The 18,444-nt window shown below is 37.5% G+C and overlaps 1 protein-coding gene across 5 annotated transcripts in view; it reads left to right on the top strand.

Annotated features, from left to right (window-relative positions):
• Positions 1-7,765, top strand: part of SESTD1 (SEC14 and spectrin domain containing 1) — a 57,247-nt gene extending 49,482 nt beyond the window's left edge. For 3 of the 5 annotated variants that reach the window (XM_063341121.1, XM_063341120.1, XM_063341119.1), the window contains 5 exons: positions 1,860-1,941; positions 2,262-2,384; positions 3,629-3,820; positions 5,470-5,591; positions 7,024-7,764. In XM_063341121.1, coding sequence (XP_063197191.1) covers positions 1,860-1,941; positions 2,262-2,384; positions 3,629-3,820; positions 5,470-5,591; positions 7,024-7,153 — 649 coding nt within the window. In that variant the 3' untranslated portion in view covers positions 7,154-7,764. Of the gene's footprint in view, positions 1-1,859; positions 1,942-2,261; positions 2,385-3,628; positions 3,821-5,469; positions 5,592-7,023 lie in introns of all 5 variants that reach the window. The other 2 variants (XM_063341123.1, XM_063341118.1) reach the window with 2 other exon arrangements.
• The last annotated feature ends 10,679 nt before the right edge of the window (positions 7,766-18,444 follow it).

Here is an 18,444-nt window from a genome sequence, read left to right as displayed (position 1 = left end):
CTTTGAGGGCAATGGCTGAACAAAAAAAGTCCCTCTAGGGAACAACAAGGTCTAATGAGCATCAAGTTGTTCATTTTAGGAATTAATTCTATCACTTACAAATTATTTTCTTGGAGAGCTTAGTGTGTAAGAAACCACGTGTATTGGTAACGCTTAGAGAAGATATTGTTTTAAGTATGTCCTCTGAACACTCTTTACTTGAGTAGCACCTGTGTTTAGAGGGCAAACTGCAAAGAGCAATAGAGGACTATGTGTCACTGTGCAATAAAATGGCAGCTGGAATTCAGTACTGAGAAAAGAAATGCACATGGGAGAAGGAAAAACTTTATATACATAGTTAATGGACTCTGAACCAGCTGTTAACTCAAAGGTAAAAGTTTAAAAACTTTTGCAAAAACTGGTTTAATGTCCAATCATACTGTGAGAAGCAAGTAGAATGCTAAAGATTATTAGGAAAGTAGTAGAAAACTAAAAGGAAAATGTCATTGTGTCACTCTATAGATTTGTAGCCCACTTACATTTTAAGTGTTGAACAATTCTGGTCCCCATTCTCTGAAGGGATATAGAATTGTGGGAAGTCAATTAGAGGATCAGAAAGTCAATAAGGTGTTCAGACAAAGGTGTGACGCAGCTTCCAGATGATGAATGATTAAACAAGGTTCTTCAGCCTGGATGAGAGACAAAAAAGTACAGAAAGGACCATTATCTCTCAGTAGCATTTAATAATAATTTTTGCGATACTTCATTTTTGTTTTTTTTCTCCCCCAAAAATTCTATTGAATGTTTCTCATTATTTGTATACACATGCAGTATAACATTTATTTCTAGGGGTGTTTTGCTGCTTTACTTATGATTTTGGAGCCCATAAACTGTTTTCCTGTATTATTAGAGCAATAAATTTCCTTTCTGTAATCATTGCAGCGCTACAGGACATGTAACAAAACACAGCATGCTAACAAACTGTTCTTTGGAAGTCCTTATGTCTGCAACCAGTTTGAAAAAACAGATCTGTGCATACCATCTTTTGGATTCAGTTATAGTGCTAACTGTTGTTGCCATCAGTAATTCCATTTGCACTGGACAGGAGTCTGTATCTTGCTGTTTACTTTGTAGGCTCTGAAATTGAAATGGAAAGGTCATTCTGCTAAAGCTTAGCTCTCACTGTGGAAAGAAAAGGACTTTCAATACTTTTTTAAATTCTAACTAGAGAAAGAACTTCAAAATGTGCCTAATTCAGAACAAGAGAAGTAGAATTAGTTTTTATATGAATTAGATTTTTAAATGCTTCCTGACAAGTTATAGCAAAGGACATCATCATATGAAGGTTCAATGATTGCAATCTTTACTTAGCCAAAAAGAAAAATGGAAAGATGTATTAACATCTTTTAAACAGTGCTCGCTTATTCATCAAGAAAACTTTTTGCTACCAGCTCACAGTACAATTCAGTTATGCCAGGTTTAAGTCAGCTTTCACCTAGACTTCAGTAGGATAAAATCTGAGCCATGGAAACCTCTATGGGGCAAATCTTACCAGTGCAACAAGGTAAGGAACCTGCAATGCTGCTGGAAGGTGTTGTAATTACTGCTGGTATTACTATCTATAGCTTAGCCATATCAGGAGTCTTGAGGATCGTGATTTTGGTAGGTTGTAGTGCTCAGTTCTATTTATTGCATGTTTCTTACTGTTATGCAAGGCATTAAATATTTTGGCCAAGCTAAGCAGCACAAAAATGCTTTAATTGCCTTTTCATGAACACTTGTATCTTAACGTTGCTCACTGAAAACATTGCTGTCAAACTCAAAAGTGTATTGTGTCTGCTATGCATGTGTTGGTGAGTCTGTCTGTGCTACTGTTTAAGGTGTGAGGATATGGTGGATGTGCGGCGACTGAAGATGCTTCAGATGGTACAGTTATTTAAATGTGAAGAGGATGCTGCTCAGGTATGAAAATGCCTACAGAATTTCATCATTCTGGTCTTTGTGGTCCACTAGCTAAACTTACAGGGATTGATAGTTGTACAGTATTATTTTTGTCACTTGCAAATATAGTTTTATTCAGTGAATTTGCACAGGGAAAATAAAGGATATAGCAACGACTGAAAATGGTGTATTTCGTGATTGCATGCATGATCTACCAGTTTATGATAACTCATAACTTTTTTCCATAGCAAAAGTATATGCTGGTACTGAAGTTACTTTACCCTTCTGGATTAATTTCATTTTAATTTATGGGGTTTTCTCTTTTAACTTCTGTTTTTCAGGCAGTAGAATGGCTAAGTGAACTGCTGGATGCTCTTTTGAAGACACATATCCGATTGGGTGATGATGCTCAAGAAACAAAAGTCTTGTTGGAGAAACATCGAAAATTTGTTGATGTTGCACAGGTGAAATTAACTACTTTTTTAGCAATGAGTTTTGTACAGTTTCATAAGATCTTCTAAATAGAATTGGTACCTGTATGGACAAACATGGAATAGCTGTTACTAGTCTTAATAGTTTGCCTCAATGCTTGAATGAAGAAATCATGATTGCTGGAATTGGTGATGACCCTAATGAGATTTTGAACTCCCATCAACAATAGCAACGCTGCAGTTTACTACCTGATAGCAGTTACTACTGCTATCTGATAGCAGTTTACTACTATTCTGCTTCACATAGGGAATGCAAAACACAAACATAAATTTACGTTGATTTTCTATAAAGGCATATATTTCAAACAGTCTTTATAATGACTTTTGAAGGACTGCAGTCAAGATACTGAAATATGGATGAGTCACTTGGTTTCGGTCTATTTTGTGCTGTACTTCATGAAACAGAGCCTGCCTCTATACTGGTTTACCAGATACAGTTGACTGTTGGTGTATGATGGTCCTGCTCATACAAGGAGTTTTGGCACTAACAGAGTTAGTGGTTAGAACAGAACTGACAGCTTTAGTTCTTGACTGTAGCAGCCAACTAATGAATCCTGCTGTAGAAGAGTCTACTGAAATTCACTGAAGCCACAGGGAGTGTTTGCATGACTGTTTACAAATCCTGAATATGCAAACAGATGCTGGGTACATGTGAAAGTGCTTTTTCATATGTATACTCCTCTTAGGAATGTCTAATTCAGACTTGCCAATTAACAGATGTGATGTTTTCAAATTGCACCTGGTACACTGGAACTGATTGTCTCTTTTGATGAATGAGAACTGATGGTGACAGGAGGGTAGCTTGCTGTTACAGCGATGTGCCACAATGCACCTGGATGCTGGGTGACCACAAACATGGTGACAGTGAAGTCAGTGAGCCAGTCATCTTGGCTGTAGATATCAAGCATCCCATGTAAGATCCAAGCAGCTGATTGATATTTTCAGGAAGCTCTGTTCTTTTGCCAGTGTGAATGTTAGACAACAGGGGATTATTTTTTAATTTTTTTAAACAGCAAAAGCACAGTTTGGTTATTACAATTTTATTAATACTTCAGCAGTGTTTCCTACTAGACCAGATTAGTTCAATATACTTTGTGGATCTAAATTGAGAAGGTTTCATAAACTTGTCTGCTGTTGTGTTAAGATGCTAATTAGCTCCTAAGCTAAATGCAGAGGGTTTTATGTGTACTTTCTTTTCCATCCCCTACAACTTTTAGAGTACTTATGATTATGGGAGACAGTTACTGCAGGCAACGGTTGTCCTGTGCCAGTCCCTGCGATGCACTTCAAGGTCCTCAGGGGACACACTTCCAAGACTGAACAGAGTGTGGAAACAGTTTACAATAACTTCTGACGAAAGAGTGCACCGGCTGGAAACTGCTGTTGCATTTCATTCAAGTGCTGAAAAGGTGAGCGCTGTGTTTTTAAGACAAAAAATTTCTTATCAGAATTTAAGCAAACAAAATGTAAAAAAAAATGAAATTGTCAGTGCTTTTTTTCCTTTCTAAAATTAAAAAAAAAAAAGCAGAAAGAAGAAGAAAGACATGTTCTTCTAATTGTTAATTTCAATGCTTAATGCAATTATTGCTTGCATACCTACATTGGTATAGGGCCTGCTTAACAAGAACTAGAACAGCAGCCCTGAAGTTCAGGTGTGTTGAGTTGGGGCTGGGAGGAATTTATTTATTTTTTTTTAAACTCTTCGGAGGGGAACTCTGATGTCGATCATAAAGCATTTCTTTGTGTGTTTTATACTGTGCTTTTTAAAGGCAAGGAACACTTCTTGATTTGTGTTTTTGGGCAAGGTATAATACAAGACTATGGGGTCATTTAAGACCTTTAAAACACACCTCTGCTTTGGTATGGTTTTCAAACTCCTGTCCATTAAGGTAAATAATGAGAGGTAGGGCCTTTTCGTCCAGGAACCATTCTTTCTGAGAAGTGATACATTTTAGAAAAGCAATTTAGAATATATGTCCTAATGTTGACAATAAAATTGCATATAACTGCAAAATAAGCCAACCTCGTACATGGTAAAACAAAATAAATTCATTCTGTCATTGAAGGAGAGCATAGATGCAAAGCTGATTCATATGCTACTTGCTGGTATTCGTTTCTTGTTTGTATTAATGGAAGATACTTTGAATTTGTAGGCGAGAGTTGCAAAAACAGAAATATATCCTCTATGCTGCTACGGATGGCTGAAAAAAGTTTTACCTGATACAGAATTAGAATTCAGCCCATAAGAATTGATTGTCTCAGTCCATATTATGAGCATTCTTTCATTATTGCAGTAGTTAATTGCTATGTTTTTAGGCAATCACAAGTTTTAAGAAAAAAAAGTAAATGGGTAGCTGAAAAAATAATGGTCTTGTTCAAAACCATAATTCTTCTGGCACTATTGTGACATATTAATGAGACTGTGAGGAAAATATGCTGTTAATATCCATACTGCTTTGGAAAAAAGAAAGAAGCAGCAGAGGGAGAAGTGGAAGAAAATACAGAACTAGCTACTAGTATTGGGTCCCAATCCTGTCCGGAAACATTTGCGTTCAGACTTTTTTTTAATCCCACCTGTTCTGTACCAGATGTGGATTTTAGTTTTGAAGTAGCTTGTAAAGGGCCCTTCATTATTCATGTTTATGGAATAGAATAGACTGTTCCAGTTGGAAGGGACCTACAACAGTCATCTAGTCTAACTGCCGCACCAATTCCGGGCTGACCAAGTTAAAGCATGTTGTTAAGGGCATTATCCAAATGTCTCTTAAACACTGACAGGTTACTATTTTTATGCATTTGATATTTGTTGCTGGAATACTGTCTAGCAAGACTATTTTTTTCTTTTTTATTCCCTCTCAGAAGTAATGTAAAACATTCTGGTACAGAACAGTGGTAGCCCTGAACTATCTTCTCAATGTAACTTAATTGACATTTTCCTTTCTTGAATTATATGAATATTTCAATTGATCTCATTCACCCAGTTAATTGCACTTAAAAAACTACATGCTATCCCTTGTCTACTTTATTCTGCATTTCTTTTTTTTTTTTTTTTTAATAGATTTTGCAAGAATGTCCAGAGCAGCCTGAAGCTTTTAACGAAGTGGAGCAATTTGATGAAATTGAAGCAGTTGGGAAATCGTTGTTGGACAGACTAACAGTGCCTGTAGTTTATCCTGATGGGTATGCAGAATGTTTTTCTAGTGCCTACTGGATATGCACCCTAAGAAATGTTACATTTGAAGTATTTGGTATAACTTTTGTATAGCAGATTTTAGTGACCTACTAAAAGTAGCAACTGTTACTCTTAAAACTGATGTAACTTGCAGATAGACTGTGGAAGTAAAATCAAACATTAGAACCCGGGAAAGCTCCCCATGAGAGAAGATGCTTGCCACACTGTGATGTTTGTCCTAACACGATGCTCCTATAGCTATAGGTGTATACACATCTGTCTTTTAGGCAGGCTGACTGAATCCTGAACATTATTTCTGACCCCTCTGGCATTTCAGTAGAGTTCTGTGTGTCCCCTTTATGAAAAGTGGGATCTTAGCTGTCTTAAATCCTGGCATCCCCGGCTCGTCATCCCTTGGCATTCTATTTTTGATGCATGTAACAAACAATTAGCAAAGAGTTCACTCATTAGTAGAAGTGGTTTAAGAAATGTAGGAACACACAAAATGTCATAAAAAGCTTGGAGGAGTCTTCATCAGCCTCTTTACTGGTTCGGACTTTTGTCAGTATCTTCTTAGAAGTCCAGGTCACTGTTCCCTGTCCTGTTCATGGCTTCTAATCTGCATTAGGGAAAACAACTTCCCATATTGTGATCCCATGTGCAGTTGGGCAATCTGTTGTCTTTGGAGTTCCCCAGTCAAACTAGCCTATCGTGTGAAATAACTTTTCTGTCTGCTTATGCCTGTCCCCCTGCTCTGTCTGAAGTCCCTTGCCCTACCACCAAAGTCTATGCTTCGTAATTAGATTTGATACCTGTTCTTCTGGAACGTATTCTCTTCAAATTCTCCTTTTGCTGACAACTCGGTTTGTTGGAAACCAACAAAGTGATTTCCCTAACATTTTGGCTGTTCTTTTGTTGTGTTTGAATGGGAGAAATCAACTTACACAGCCATGTGTTCTTTTCAATTTGAGAGAGAGATGACATAATTTGGCAGCATGTGACTGACTTCCCATACACAGAGTCCTTCAATAATGCAGCAATCATATAGCCTCAGAAATCACGTACAGACAGATTTCCTTGATTGTCATAGTACTCAAAACTGCCAGACTGACTTGGGGAGTAGCTAGAGAACGGCAGTAAAAAACAGTGTTAGGAAATACCTGGTTGCACTTAAAGAACAGCGCCCTGCTGTTGATAAAATCTTTTGGATATAAAAGGGTAATTTAGGATTTGTAATAATTTCATCAAGATCTGCCATCAACTCTGATCACTGAGTCTCCAAAGCCTGTTAAAGGTGGTTTTTAAATTTCAAGATGAAAAAGTGCCTGGTTTTCTTATCTGCTTTGTGTTTTCTAGTGCCATTCGTATGTGTATTCACGCACTGTCTTACTTATCACTGCTGACTTTTTGTGGTTTTTTGTTGTTTTTTTTTTCTTTTAGGTCTGAGCAGTACTTTGGGAGCCCAAGTGATATGGCTTCTGCAGCAGAACACATTAGAGAGAAGATGAAGCTAGTTGGCCTGAAAAAGCAGCAGCTGAGACAACCAGAAGCCACTACCCCAGACAGCTAATACTGACCCTTGTCTACGAATTCGTAATAGGACTTCAGTTTGTAATCCAGCATGTTGTTTGCATATTACAGAATTTGGCATAATATATTAAAGTGCATTTCACAGCCGTTATAAGTCTCATCTTTTTTCAAAGTAACGTTCTCAGCATCTTAACACTGTACATCTATCAAGCCATAATTATTTAACATGCTATGAAACCATAGATTCCACGTATCTTATGAAGAGGAACTGTAAACTTTGCACTGAAATTTGCTGTAAAGCTTTACCTGACCTGTCAGCTGCTTCTGAGTTAAACAGCTGATGCAAGCTTTGAATGGTGCTAATGAAAGTGTTAGGAGTTCCATATTATGAAATTGTAGTTCTTTGCTTCCCCCTATGCCAAGGTGATGTAGTAATTTTAGACTGTAGGTAAAGTTCCTGCAGTGTAGACAGTGGTGACCTATAATTTTAATTTGAAATACTTTAAAAAAAAATAAAAAAATCATTTTTATTGTGCCAGTATGCAACCTGCCCATCAAATCTTTGATATATCAAATTCATTAAACAGATGTTTTCCTATTTGTATTGATAATGTATTAAAAGCTGTTTGTGCTTAATAAAAATCATCTTTTTAAAATCTAATATAAATTTGTTCTGGTCTGTATTCCCAAATGTCATTTGTGTTATATTTTTTTTGTGATGAATAGTAGTAAAAGTCATCAGTTCCCCCCAATATATTTACAAAGTCTGTATAATTTTTCTTAACAAATAATCTTTAACACACTGTAGCTATAAGGGGAACTGCTCTTGAACCATTATTAATAGGAGCAAGAGTCCGTATTTTTTTCTCTCACTTTCTGATAGCAGTACTTACAGAAAAGTAAGATAGTCTGTGCATTAGTCAGTGTTACATTAATAACAGTTTTGTTCCCATGTAAGACTGGTACGCATCTCTTGTGCTTTATTTCTAAGTCTTGTTTCCCTTTGAACAGAGAATCTTGAGCAATGTGAATATCCCTGGTAGTACCTTTGAGGTTAAAGATTTTCATCTAATGAAAAATGATTAACATGAAGTTCATAAGCAACTTAAAACCATGAGATTAGTAATAAAATGAAATTTATTAAAAGAAGGGAATTGGATTGAAATAAAATCAGATGTGTGCATAATTGGGTTAACTTCTTGCACTTCAGGATTTAATGTGGATAAATTCAATATTATATTTACTGGAAGGTGGTGTGACCATTTTAGAATACTATGTGTGAAACAAACAACTGTAGGTCTAAGTACCTTGTGTTAACTCACTATATTTTGCTCACAGTAAACATAATGCTCTCTTCCTGCAGGCATTGGTGTTATTCTGCAGGTTTTCTTGATGGATCTGTCATTCAAATATATTTATTTATTTGTCTCAGTTTTTCCACATTTTCTCCACAGGAAAGTGATATGTCAAATAAAGCAATTTCTCTATAAAAATAATAATTCAAAATTAATGGCTTCTCTTCACCTTCAGTGATAAAGGTATTTTTTTTTCTCTCCGGGTATGTTGGCAGAGGAAATCTGATTATTTTTTTGATGCAATGGTACAATATTATGGTAATACTAGTTTAAAACCAACCAAAGTTTCACAGACCTTATTTATTAATATACTTTTTCAACGCAATCTTTTAAAATTTAATTTAGTTGTTCAATTCCATTTGAGAGAGCTGCTGTTACTATGGCTAATATTTGGATGAGATAAGTTTATTTAGAAAGAACCCAAATGTGAAAAATTGCATATATTTAATACAACGCACAAACACAAAAGTAAATTAAGATTATACTCATTTATAAGCAGTGCGTCTCCAATTCTGCAGCATTTGTTTGTAAATTGAATCTACTTACACTAAATAATGGTCTGCGGTATAGAATCCCATTAAAATACTGGCTTACAGTAAGCATGTGTTACAAACATTAAGATTATTTGCAGGTTTTTATTTTATTTTTTTATTCTATTTTTTGTTCTCTTTAGGAGCTCAATAATGCATGCTAACCAGAACAGTATCAGAAGCTCCTATCTCATTTGTGTGACAGCTGTGTGCGCAACTTGGAACTGATGACCGTTCACCCTAATAACCCCGATGTTAATTTTGGCTCGGTGCATGAAGTCCAATCTTGAGGCTGTTCTTATCTGTGTCCAGCATTCGGAGAGGCCAGTGGATTCTCACTTTCACCCTATTGTCTCTGATCAAGACTGATATTAACCCCTTGGGCTATGCAGCTTTTCTTCTCTCTCTCTGCTCCTTTCCCCATCCTCTTTGGAATTCCTTGCCTTTAGGGAAATCAAGTGGCTGGTAAGGCGCTATTTACCAGTGATTTGCCCATTTTCTATGTATCAGGAATGATAGCAGTTGTTTTCTAGGTCACATTGTGTGAGTCTGACAGGTATTCTGAATCCTCCCTATGAACTCTGAGAATTCCTATCTTACTGAAAGAATGGAATAAACGCCATCTGTTAAGAATGCTGTTGAATGTAACTAATTGAGAGGGACATTTTTGTGCTGGTCTTCTCTCAGTCAATCTACCTTCTATGGTTGTACTTGCTATTGAACCTTTAGAAATGTACAACCCTTAATAGCATACAGAGTCAATGAGATATACAGAGACATGCTAAAGGCAAAGCTGTGCTCAAGTGATCTGTTGTTACTTGTCTGTGCAGGTACTTCTGCAAGCAGTAGGGGTGGCTCTACCTGTGCCCCTTGCTCTGCGCTTTCTGGTAGCAAAACTGATTCAGACAATGCAGTTCCAGAAGATGCAAATATGGTGGTTTATACTTTAACATAAATCACCTGCAGTGAGGGATACAGTGCTACATGTAAGATGGGGAGATACCAATAGAATAGGGAAGGACTGATTGTGAGGGTTGTGGTTACCATACTCCTAAGTATATGATGACTAATGACTTGGAAGCAATGGAGTCAACCCTGTTCCATGGTAATTAAATCAATACCGAGAATTTCTAAGTTCCTGTTAGCCAAGTTTGGATGCATTTGAAATGTTTCAAAATATGGTAAGCATTTTGTTACTCTTTCTGATAATGTAATCCTGAGTGTGTTTTTTATGACAGTGAACAGTGAGCAGCATTGGAATGGTGATCAACTCGGTAGGTGTCATCCATTTTTAGTGGTGCATCAATTGGATACGCTGGCAGTTGTATAAAATGCCTATACGCTCTTTTAATTGTGAAAGGTACGTGGGAATTTGTATTTGTTTCCACAAAAATGTTTGATTCTGTTTACTGCTTGACTTTGTATTGTGATTAGTAGGACTAATGGGGTTAATATTTTCTTGGAAAAAGCAGGTTGGGACCATGGAGACTTGTATAGCTTGTGTGACTGACTGAGCGTTCAAATAGAGTGACTCTGGAGGTACAGCAGTAGATGGAGAGGGGTTATGTGTGCATTGGGTTTGTATAGCACTTCTTATACCACCATGCTAGCCTAAGGATATCAGCATCAGTTGAAGATTTTTTCCATCTCAGTAAAAAAAAAAAGTTAAATTGTCAGCAGGTCATGATCACAAGGAGAGGTTGTCATGGGCTTTCAGCAACAGTAATGACGTGTAATGCATGTAATGATGTTATGTTAACCTCCAATTTCCTGAATTCTTTCTACAGAATAATTTTAATCTGTGTAAAGAGATGATTAGGAAGAAAGGAAGCTTTTGGAGCTACAGATGAAATTCTGTGATAGCACATTACGTGAGCTCTGGAGCTAAAATGCTGAGAAACAGATGAAAGCAAAGATTTGGTGATTCTTAACTTCTCTTCAGACTGTTGCAACAATAAACAGTGAGTCAGCACTGTAAAAATGCCTAGTTATGTCAGACTTCCGTTCTAATTTAAAGAAAAAAATCAGGAGATTGGCCTAAGCGTACAGAATCTCAACCCCCATATGTATGTAACAGCTGCAAAAGCACCTGAATGTGAACTGCAGGGCCAAAAACTGTTTGAGTATCTGGAATTTACATAACATCGTTCCAACAAGGTCTCTTTGGAGAGTTATCTGTTGTCTTTGTCAGGTTTGTGGAAAAGTGATATTCTCTGAAATAAAAGACACAAAGGCAAATAGTCAAGCAGTTATATTACTTCTGGTTCCAACTTGCACAGTCATTTTGGATCTCAGTAGAGGGAGTCTCTTCTGTAGTGTGTCATTTCTACAGTTTCCTATTAGGAAACAACCAATGTGTAGGCTATTGCAGCATTACTCCTGGGGAATCAAAATCAGATGTTTGAAAAGTACACTGCGCTATCATTTTAAAATCACTGATTCCCACAATAATCCCAGTTTTGTTTCCTCCACTGACATAATCCCATCGTTATAGTATTGATGCCTGTCAAGACTGCATCTTAATTGAAAATTCTATTAAAAATTGACTAATTGCATGCCTCTTCAAGGATATGGAGTCAAGGACTTCTTCAAGATATTTTTCATCTGATGCTCAGTGGGATGTAATCTTGTTGTGGAGATTTACTGTGTGGAAATACAGGTAAGACTAAATAACCACACAAAAATAAGCTTGGTTTCCCACTTCCAATGGGTCCCTTTGTACAGATCTTCCAAACACAGGGTAGTTTAGGGCCATTTTTCTGTGACTTCAAGGTTATTTTGGAACCTGAAGGTGAATCGCTAAAGAAACTTGTGAGAACACTTCTGATTCTGTCAAGTTGCAAGACAACATATTAATCAAATATCAAAGGTATTCACCAAAAATAGATGCTTATGTGACTAAAACTTTAATTATGCTAATACAAGAATTTATAGAGACAGGGTATATTTAAAAGTATTTAGTATATATAAAGCATTAATGATACACTTAAGCTCAAAATAGCAGTGAAAAATTAAGGCAATAGCTTTCACTTTTCCTGTCAGAGCTGACTTTAGTTAATATAGGTCTCTATTGCAGCAAAGGTTATGAGAATATAATACAGAGACAAGAGGAAGGCTGAGTCAAGATATGAATTCCTCTTTTAAATGGAGAGCAGAAAAAAATGTACTTTCGTAACATTTCAAACATGCTAAGGAAATAGTTTGGAAGAAATTAAAAAGCAAAGTGAAAATACCGATTTTTCTCAGTTGGAAAAGTTCAGCTAATTTTCCAGATACTAGTGATATGTATGGTTTATAAACTGGAGAGCAAAGAGTGAGAAAAACATTTCAAACTTCTGAATTACAAAGAAAAGCAAAGGAACCTTTAATCAGTCTTAAGCTTATCATTTTGAATATCTTAAGAGCAGGTTGTTAAATGGAAACAATCGGTTGCGTTAGCTAGAGTTGTGTGGATAACTTAATAATGAACAGAAATGGCAACATATGATTTTTATTGCAGATAAACCACAGATTTTTAAATAATAATGCTGTTTTGTTGGCAGTTTAATGGCAGCATTGAAATATCAAATGTGTTGTGACTACCTAATGCTACAGTAAGAAGTATCTTTTTGTACACAGATAACTGGCACACAAAGTGTGCTTAAAAATAAGTGTCCTTAAAAGCTTAAAGTAATTTAAAAATGTTAAGCATGTTTTTTTGATAGTTGTACAATTTTAAGTATATATATATTTACATATTAGCAAGCCTTCTAGCTTGTTCCTCAAACAGCTAGCCATTGATCACTGTCAGACATCACTCATGCGAGCTCCTGTCAGGAAGCCTCTAATGCATTTTGGATTTGTACGTAAACGGGAGGAATATTATATGCTGTGTAAAATCTCCTATTTATTTATTAACTCAAACATCTGTGCTTAAAATGTCTGAGTAGACCCAATGCAGTTACCCCTACTCAATATGTAATAGTTTTTCTTTGGGAAGGCTGATTTAGGCACAAACTTACCTGTCAAACTTCTATAGCAAAACATGCCACTGCCTGCCTGTGACCAAAATGACCTGTATGACTGCTTTGCACAGCCAGCGAAAACATCGTTTCTACCTGGGACCATATAAATACACTTCGCTCTTCTGAGGATCCTGATATTACATATCGCAGTCTTGTTCTGTCTACTCTGCTACAACACTGTTGCTGTCAGAAGGCAACATGTGTGTTAAGTAGATTAGAAAATAATGAAAAGGAGGTCTCATGGTAGCTGTCAGTCCTAGAACACGCACAGTAAGATGCTTGGGCAGTTCCGTGTAGGTATGTATTGCACGTAGAATTAGGCTGTGACAGCTCAAAGTAGAAGAACCCTGAGACTTCTGTGAAATCCTGAGAATTGCTGGCTCTATTTGAATGGGCAGAAATGCTCCTCACACAGCATGCTTATAGGTTGGGCCTTAAACTTATTGAGCCCTTTCCTAGATCTTACACCAAGCATTAATTCTAATAAACTATAAATTATGGAAATAAAATGGAGAGTGAAGCTTATCTTAGCTGTAAGAATTTGTGAGAACTGCCTCTGGGAGGAACTGATGGAAGACCTGTTACTGGAGATGTTTTGTATCAGAACAAAGCATAAACAGATACCTCTCAAAACCCCTGATTTTTATTTGTTACTGTTCTCCATTTTTGCAGGAGCAGTCAATGTGTTAATTTCAGTGGTGTAATTCTCAGACGTGGTTCACTCTGTTATGCTTGGTTTGCAGCGTATGTATTGCCATTGCAATTTCTGCTTCCCATGTTCATTTTCTCAGCAAGAGCTGCAGATGCTGGGTAAGTGACAGCACATTCCCACTGTCATTGCTGACTTTCCAGGCATGCCTGGATTGCTCATGATCCCCATGCCTCACGGGATCAGAGGCTGCAGAGTTCCAGTGGGCTGGAGGGCTCCAGCAGGACATCAATAGGACGTTTCTCTCAAGTACTGTGCCGGGATGTGCATTTTTTAATTTATTTTTTTTTTTAAGTCTTGGCCAAGTGATAAGTGGCTTTAAATGTTCCATTCTCCTCTTAAGGTTTTTAGACTACTAGGAAAGAGAGCGGTTTTCATGGTGTCTTAACCGTTTCCCCAGGCAAGTGTACAGCATGGTTACTCCGTATTTATTATGATTGTGTGATGTGAGTATGACATTTAGAGACTTGGGAACAAGCCATATTCTAAACTGGTACTAAGTGCAGACTGTTCTCTTTCTGAACCTTTGTATGCAGCTCTGCATGCCTCTGTTGGATGATGGATAACTGCAAGCTAGGCTCAGCAGGGGGAAGATTGTACAATGTATTCAACACATTGGACTGCTACTCTGCATATCTGTGGTGATGATGTGACTGTGATGCCCCACTGTCTGCTTTGTATCACTCACTGCCTCTCAGAGCGTGGCCTTCTTCCTCTCCAAGACAAATGTATCCAAAGAAACACAGCAATGTGGTCAGCTGTAGCCAGGGGTTTTATTAATGCTTTGCTTGAAACCGCATCAAAAGGCTGCAGCGAGCCACATGCTTGATGAGCCCTGTAAGGTTTTTATTTCCACCCATCGTATTTGGACAATTTATTAGGTAGCTACCATTTGCAGGCATCATTTCATGGCACATTACCTCTGCAGAACCAGTCATTTGTGAAGAAACCAGGGCATTTGCTCCTGCAGGTGACAGAAACGTGAACTATTGGAGTTCTGTTTGCTATTTGCTGTTAGCTGTTACCTCTTCTCTAGCAATTGCTTTGTCTTCTGGACCTTATCAGAGATATGTCCACACGTCTACCACTAAACTGTCTTCTCCACTAACAAGTGATCCAACAGACATTTTAAAGAGTCCCTTCATTGTTTCCATGGAAGAATTTGATTTCAGGGTGAAATGGCTGCTACTGCCAATGTGTGTGTGCTGGGAGGGGATGACAGCTGCATTCCCTGCTTCACGGGGTTGCTAGAAAGAAAACCTTATTAATATTCGGGAGTGGGTGTGATGTTATGGTCATGGAAATCATGCACACACCCAGAGGATATAAAAAGCACAGCGCAAATAATTTTCATCTTAGAACACTGAGGTGAAAGGGTATTTTCCTATATATGGTAGTGAGACCTGAAGAGCAGTAGTCAGCAAAAAGAAAGGAGGGAAAACCGAGGAAGTGTAATAAAACCAGTTGGTGAATTGCAAGATTTTAATTTATGATGAAAATATTTATAAAAATCATGTGGTGTCTGTAGGTGGGCTGTAAGGAAGTTTGGGAAGACCAAACTCATCCTTTGAAAGCAGTTAATTAAATACCCTGCAAACAGAAGAAATGTTAACAAAGCAAGAAAAAGTAACTCAGAGAAAGGGGGTTAATTACAGAATACTTACTAAATATCAGATCAAGGTGGTGGGGGGGGAAATTTATGCAGCCCATGAAGTACTCTTGCATGCGATTTTTATACCTGGAACACTGAAAGCTAGGTTCTAAAACATAGTTACTACAGATCCTGCTGCATTGACAAGGGATCTAAATATTCCACCTTGCAATTTAAGAGGATGATTTAAGATCTTATTTTTGTTTAATCTGAAGAGTACTGTAAAACATACTGCATGATTTAAATAACCAGTGCAAAAATAGACAAATATGAAACGTTTGCAAATACGATTTGCAAATACATTAGCGTTGTTATTATTTTAAATTTATGCGGTATGTATCCCTTTCACCTCAGGGCCTGACAATATTCCCCAAGAGTGACACCCTGATTTATGGTCACTTGCAGATTAGAGGATAGGAACAGGCTGGAGCAAAACCTACTGCACAGCCAGTGATGCCATGGTATCTTTTGTAAACCTTCTGTAAAAATGTCAGTGTATTTTTGATGTAACCAGTCAAACCTTAATTTGAAAATTTTTTTTTGCATTATGTGAATTTTACCTCATCACTCTAGCAAACTTATTGTTGCCAGTGAGGACACGGTACTGTTCTCGGGCAAATTAATGTGAAGTCTGAGAACGTATGCCACAGGACTCTGCCTCAAGCATTCTAATATTAAAATTGCGTTAAGATTAAAAACAAAACAAGAACCTCTGTGCAATTTTAAAAATGCAAGAAGTTTACAGCTGTACTTCATATGATATTTCCTTTTTCCCTTCTCCCCTAGTCCCATTACATACAGAGGGTCCCCAGTGCAGCTTTGTGTCTTAACTGCAAATTTTACCTATAGTGCCTGCCTGCCTTTTGTCCCCACACGGTGAGGAAGATCACAGGATATTATACCAGGAAATCTTGTATCCACCATATCATTAAACTTAATTTGTATCGTTTTTCAAACAAAGATGGTGATTATTGTCCTGGGCAAATCTATTTTCAAGTGCGAAATTTAAGATAATTAAGCAATGGGGATCCTTAATCAAAGCAGCTGACTGCAGGGTTCACTAGAGGACTGATAATTCAAAAGAAGCTAGTTTGAGAAATTGGAAAAAGTGGTGAAAAAGAAGTTATTACACGATCTGCAGGAAAAGTCCTGGCAAAAGGATCCTGGGCATATTACTGGACACTCCATGATCGATAAAGCTCTTGGAAAAGATACATTCGAGCAACTGGTTTATTCGCGTAATCAATGCTCGTGCTGGTGGCCTGGGGTAAATGTGCATCTTTAAAAGGGTCATAGATACAACCTAGACCTTGCAGGTCTAACACTGATAGCAAGGTCACAGATGGCCAATTTAGTGATTTGTTTTGCAACAACACTGCAGTGTTAAAGTGAACTTCTGACTGTGTTCATTCACTGCGTATTCCTTAGGCCCTGAGCACTGTTTTATTACATACAATTTAGTCTTTAGAATAAAAGTCATCTGGGAGCCTAGACCCAAATGTGATTTAAATTGATCCAACACTTAATGTGACCTTAGGTTCTCAACCAATGTGTGTGCCACCTTCCCACAAGCTCTTTCAGCTTATACTTAACAGAGACATATCAGTAGCAAGATCTTGAATGATGCAGAGCTCTTTCAATACCCTTGCTACAAAGGGCCAAGTGCCCTTCGCACTTACTGTAGATTGTCAGTCCCTAATTCGTTCTTGCAACTTTCGGCTTCTCCTTCATCATTCATCAAGACTTCTCCTGATTCAAAATCTTGTCCAGTCTTTTGTTTTCCTCCATCTTGTTTGAATTCCTGCTTTTTCTTATCAACCTTCTTAAAATTGTCCTCTCTCCCATTTTTCGCTATTTTACCATGGTGAGAGCTATGCCTTCTGCCTCCTGCTGAATTTCAAGAGGAGAAACCTGGGGTCCTGAGGTGGCTGATCATTAATCTGTGTGGTGGAAGAGGCAGAAGCTGCTTGGAGCAGACAGCAGAACAATTCAGTGGCTCCTGAGAGTTTGCCACTTTCCTGACTGCTGTTGGGCATAAGAGAGAAGGAATGCTGTCTTGAAGTCAAGGGAGTGAAAGCAGTGCTCTTGAAGACTCGAAACAACAATTACACCTTGGGCACAGCATTGCAGCCACATACTCTGTATGAAGAGCCTGAAGGGACTGTCAGATGGGAACACACTGCCAAGGTGGGCTTTCTCAATACCTCCTGCTTTTTAACCACTTATAAGTATGTCACACAATTCAGCACTTAGGTGAAAGGGACGGGCAGGACCTGGTACGTGCTTGCTGTTTGAGGTACCATGACCTGGAAGAGGGAAATGCGTGACCAGAAAGTGCAGAGGAATGCTCAGCAGCGTGAACCTTCAAATAGCAGAGTTATACAAGATGGAGTTATCTTTTTTTTAAAACAAAACAAGGCACTGCTATTTATAACTCTGCTGATAAATGACTTTTTAAAAAGGATTCTAAAGCCTTGTGGTTCTTTAACACTTAAAATTCAACTCCCCTGCTGATTTTTTCTCTTCTGGGTAAACCCTCCCCAATATCAGATGTCTAAAATAACATGCTATTAGAAGTGAGGCTGTGTAACATAGTTTTGTACTTGTTCTAAATTTAGCTTTCTGAAATTTGTGTCCATTTATATCAACTCTTCCAAACAATAGCAACAATATGGCTTTAATCTTTTGATGTGGTTAGTATGATTATATCTACTTAATTAGTCTCCTGTTAAATTAATGACTCATACTGATCTTTTGCATCATTGCTGGCTGATTACTTTTGATAAGATTGAACAGAGATGTTTCACTCTTAAAAGACGGTCCTAAGAACCCAGTTACACTGATGTAACTGTCTCTTAGAACAGTCTGTGTGATTTTTAACTGATGATTTTATTTCACAAGTTTAATACAGACATCTGCGTTCATGTATAAACATTGAAAAAATAATTAAAGGGAAACAGTCTGTCAATACAGCTAAATTGTAAAGGTTAAACACAGAAATTAGTGACATGGACTAAAACTAGCATTTTAGCTGCCTTATTAGTGGGATGGTTTTCAGCTGCCTTGAGACTTAGATGTAGGT

The sequence above is a fragment of the Chroicocephalus ridibundus genome, chromosome 7 (assembly GCF_963924245.1).
Source record: "Chroicocephalus ridibundus chromosome 7, bChrRid1.1, whole genome shotgun sequence".
NCBI classification, from domain to species: domain Eukaryota; kingdom Metazoa; phylum Chordata; class Aves; order Charadriiformes; family Laridae; genus Chroicocephalus; species Chroicocephalus ridibundus.
The sequence above is the reverse complement of the archived record's forward strand: the minus strand, read 5'-3'. Positions and strand labels throughout refer to the sequence as shown.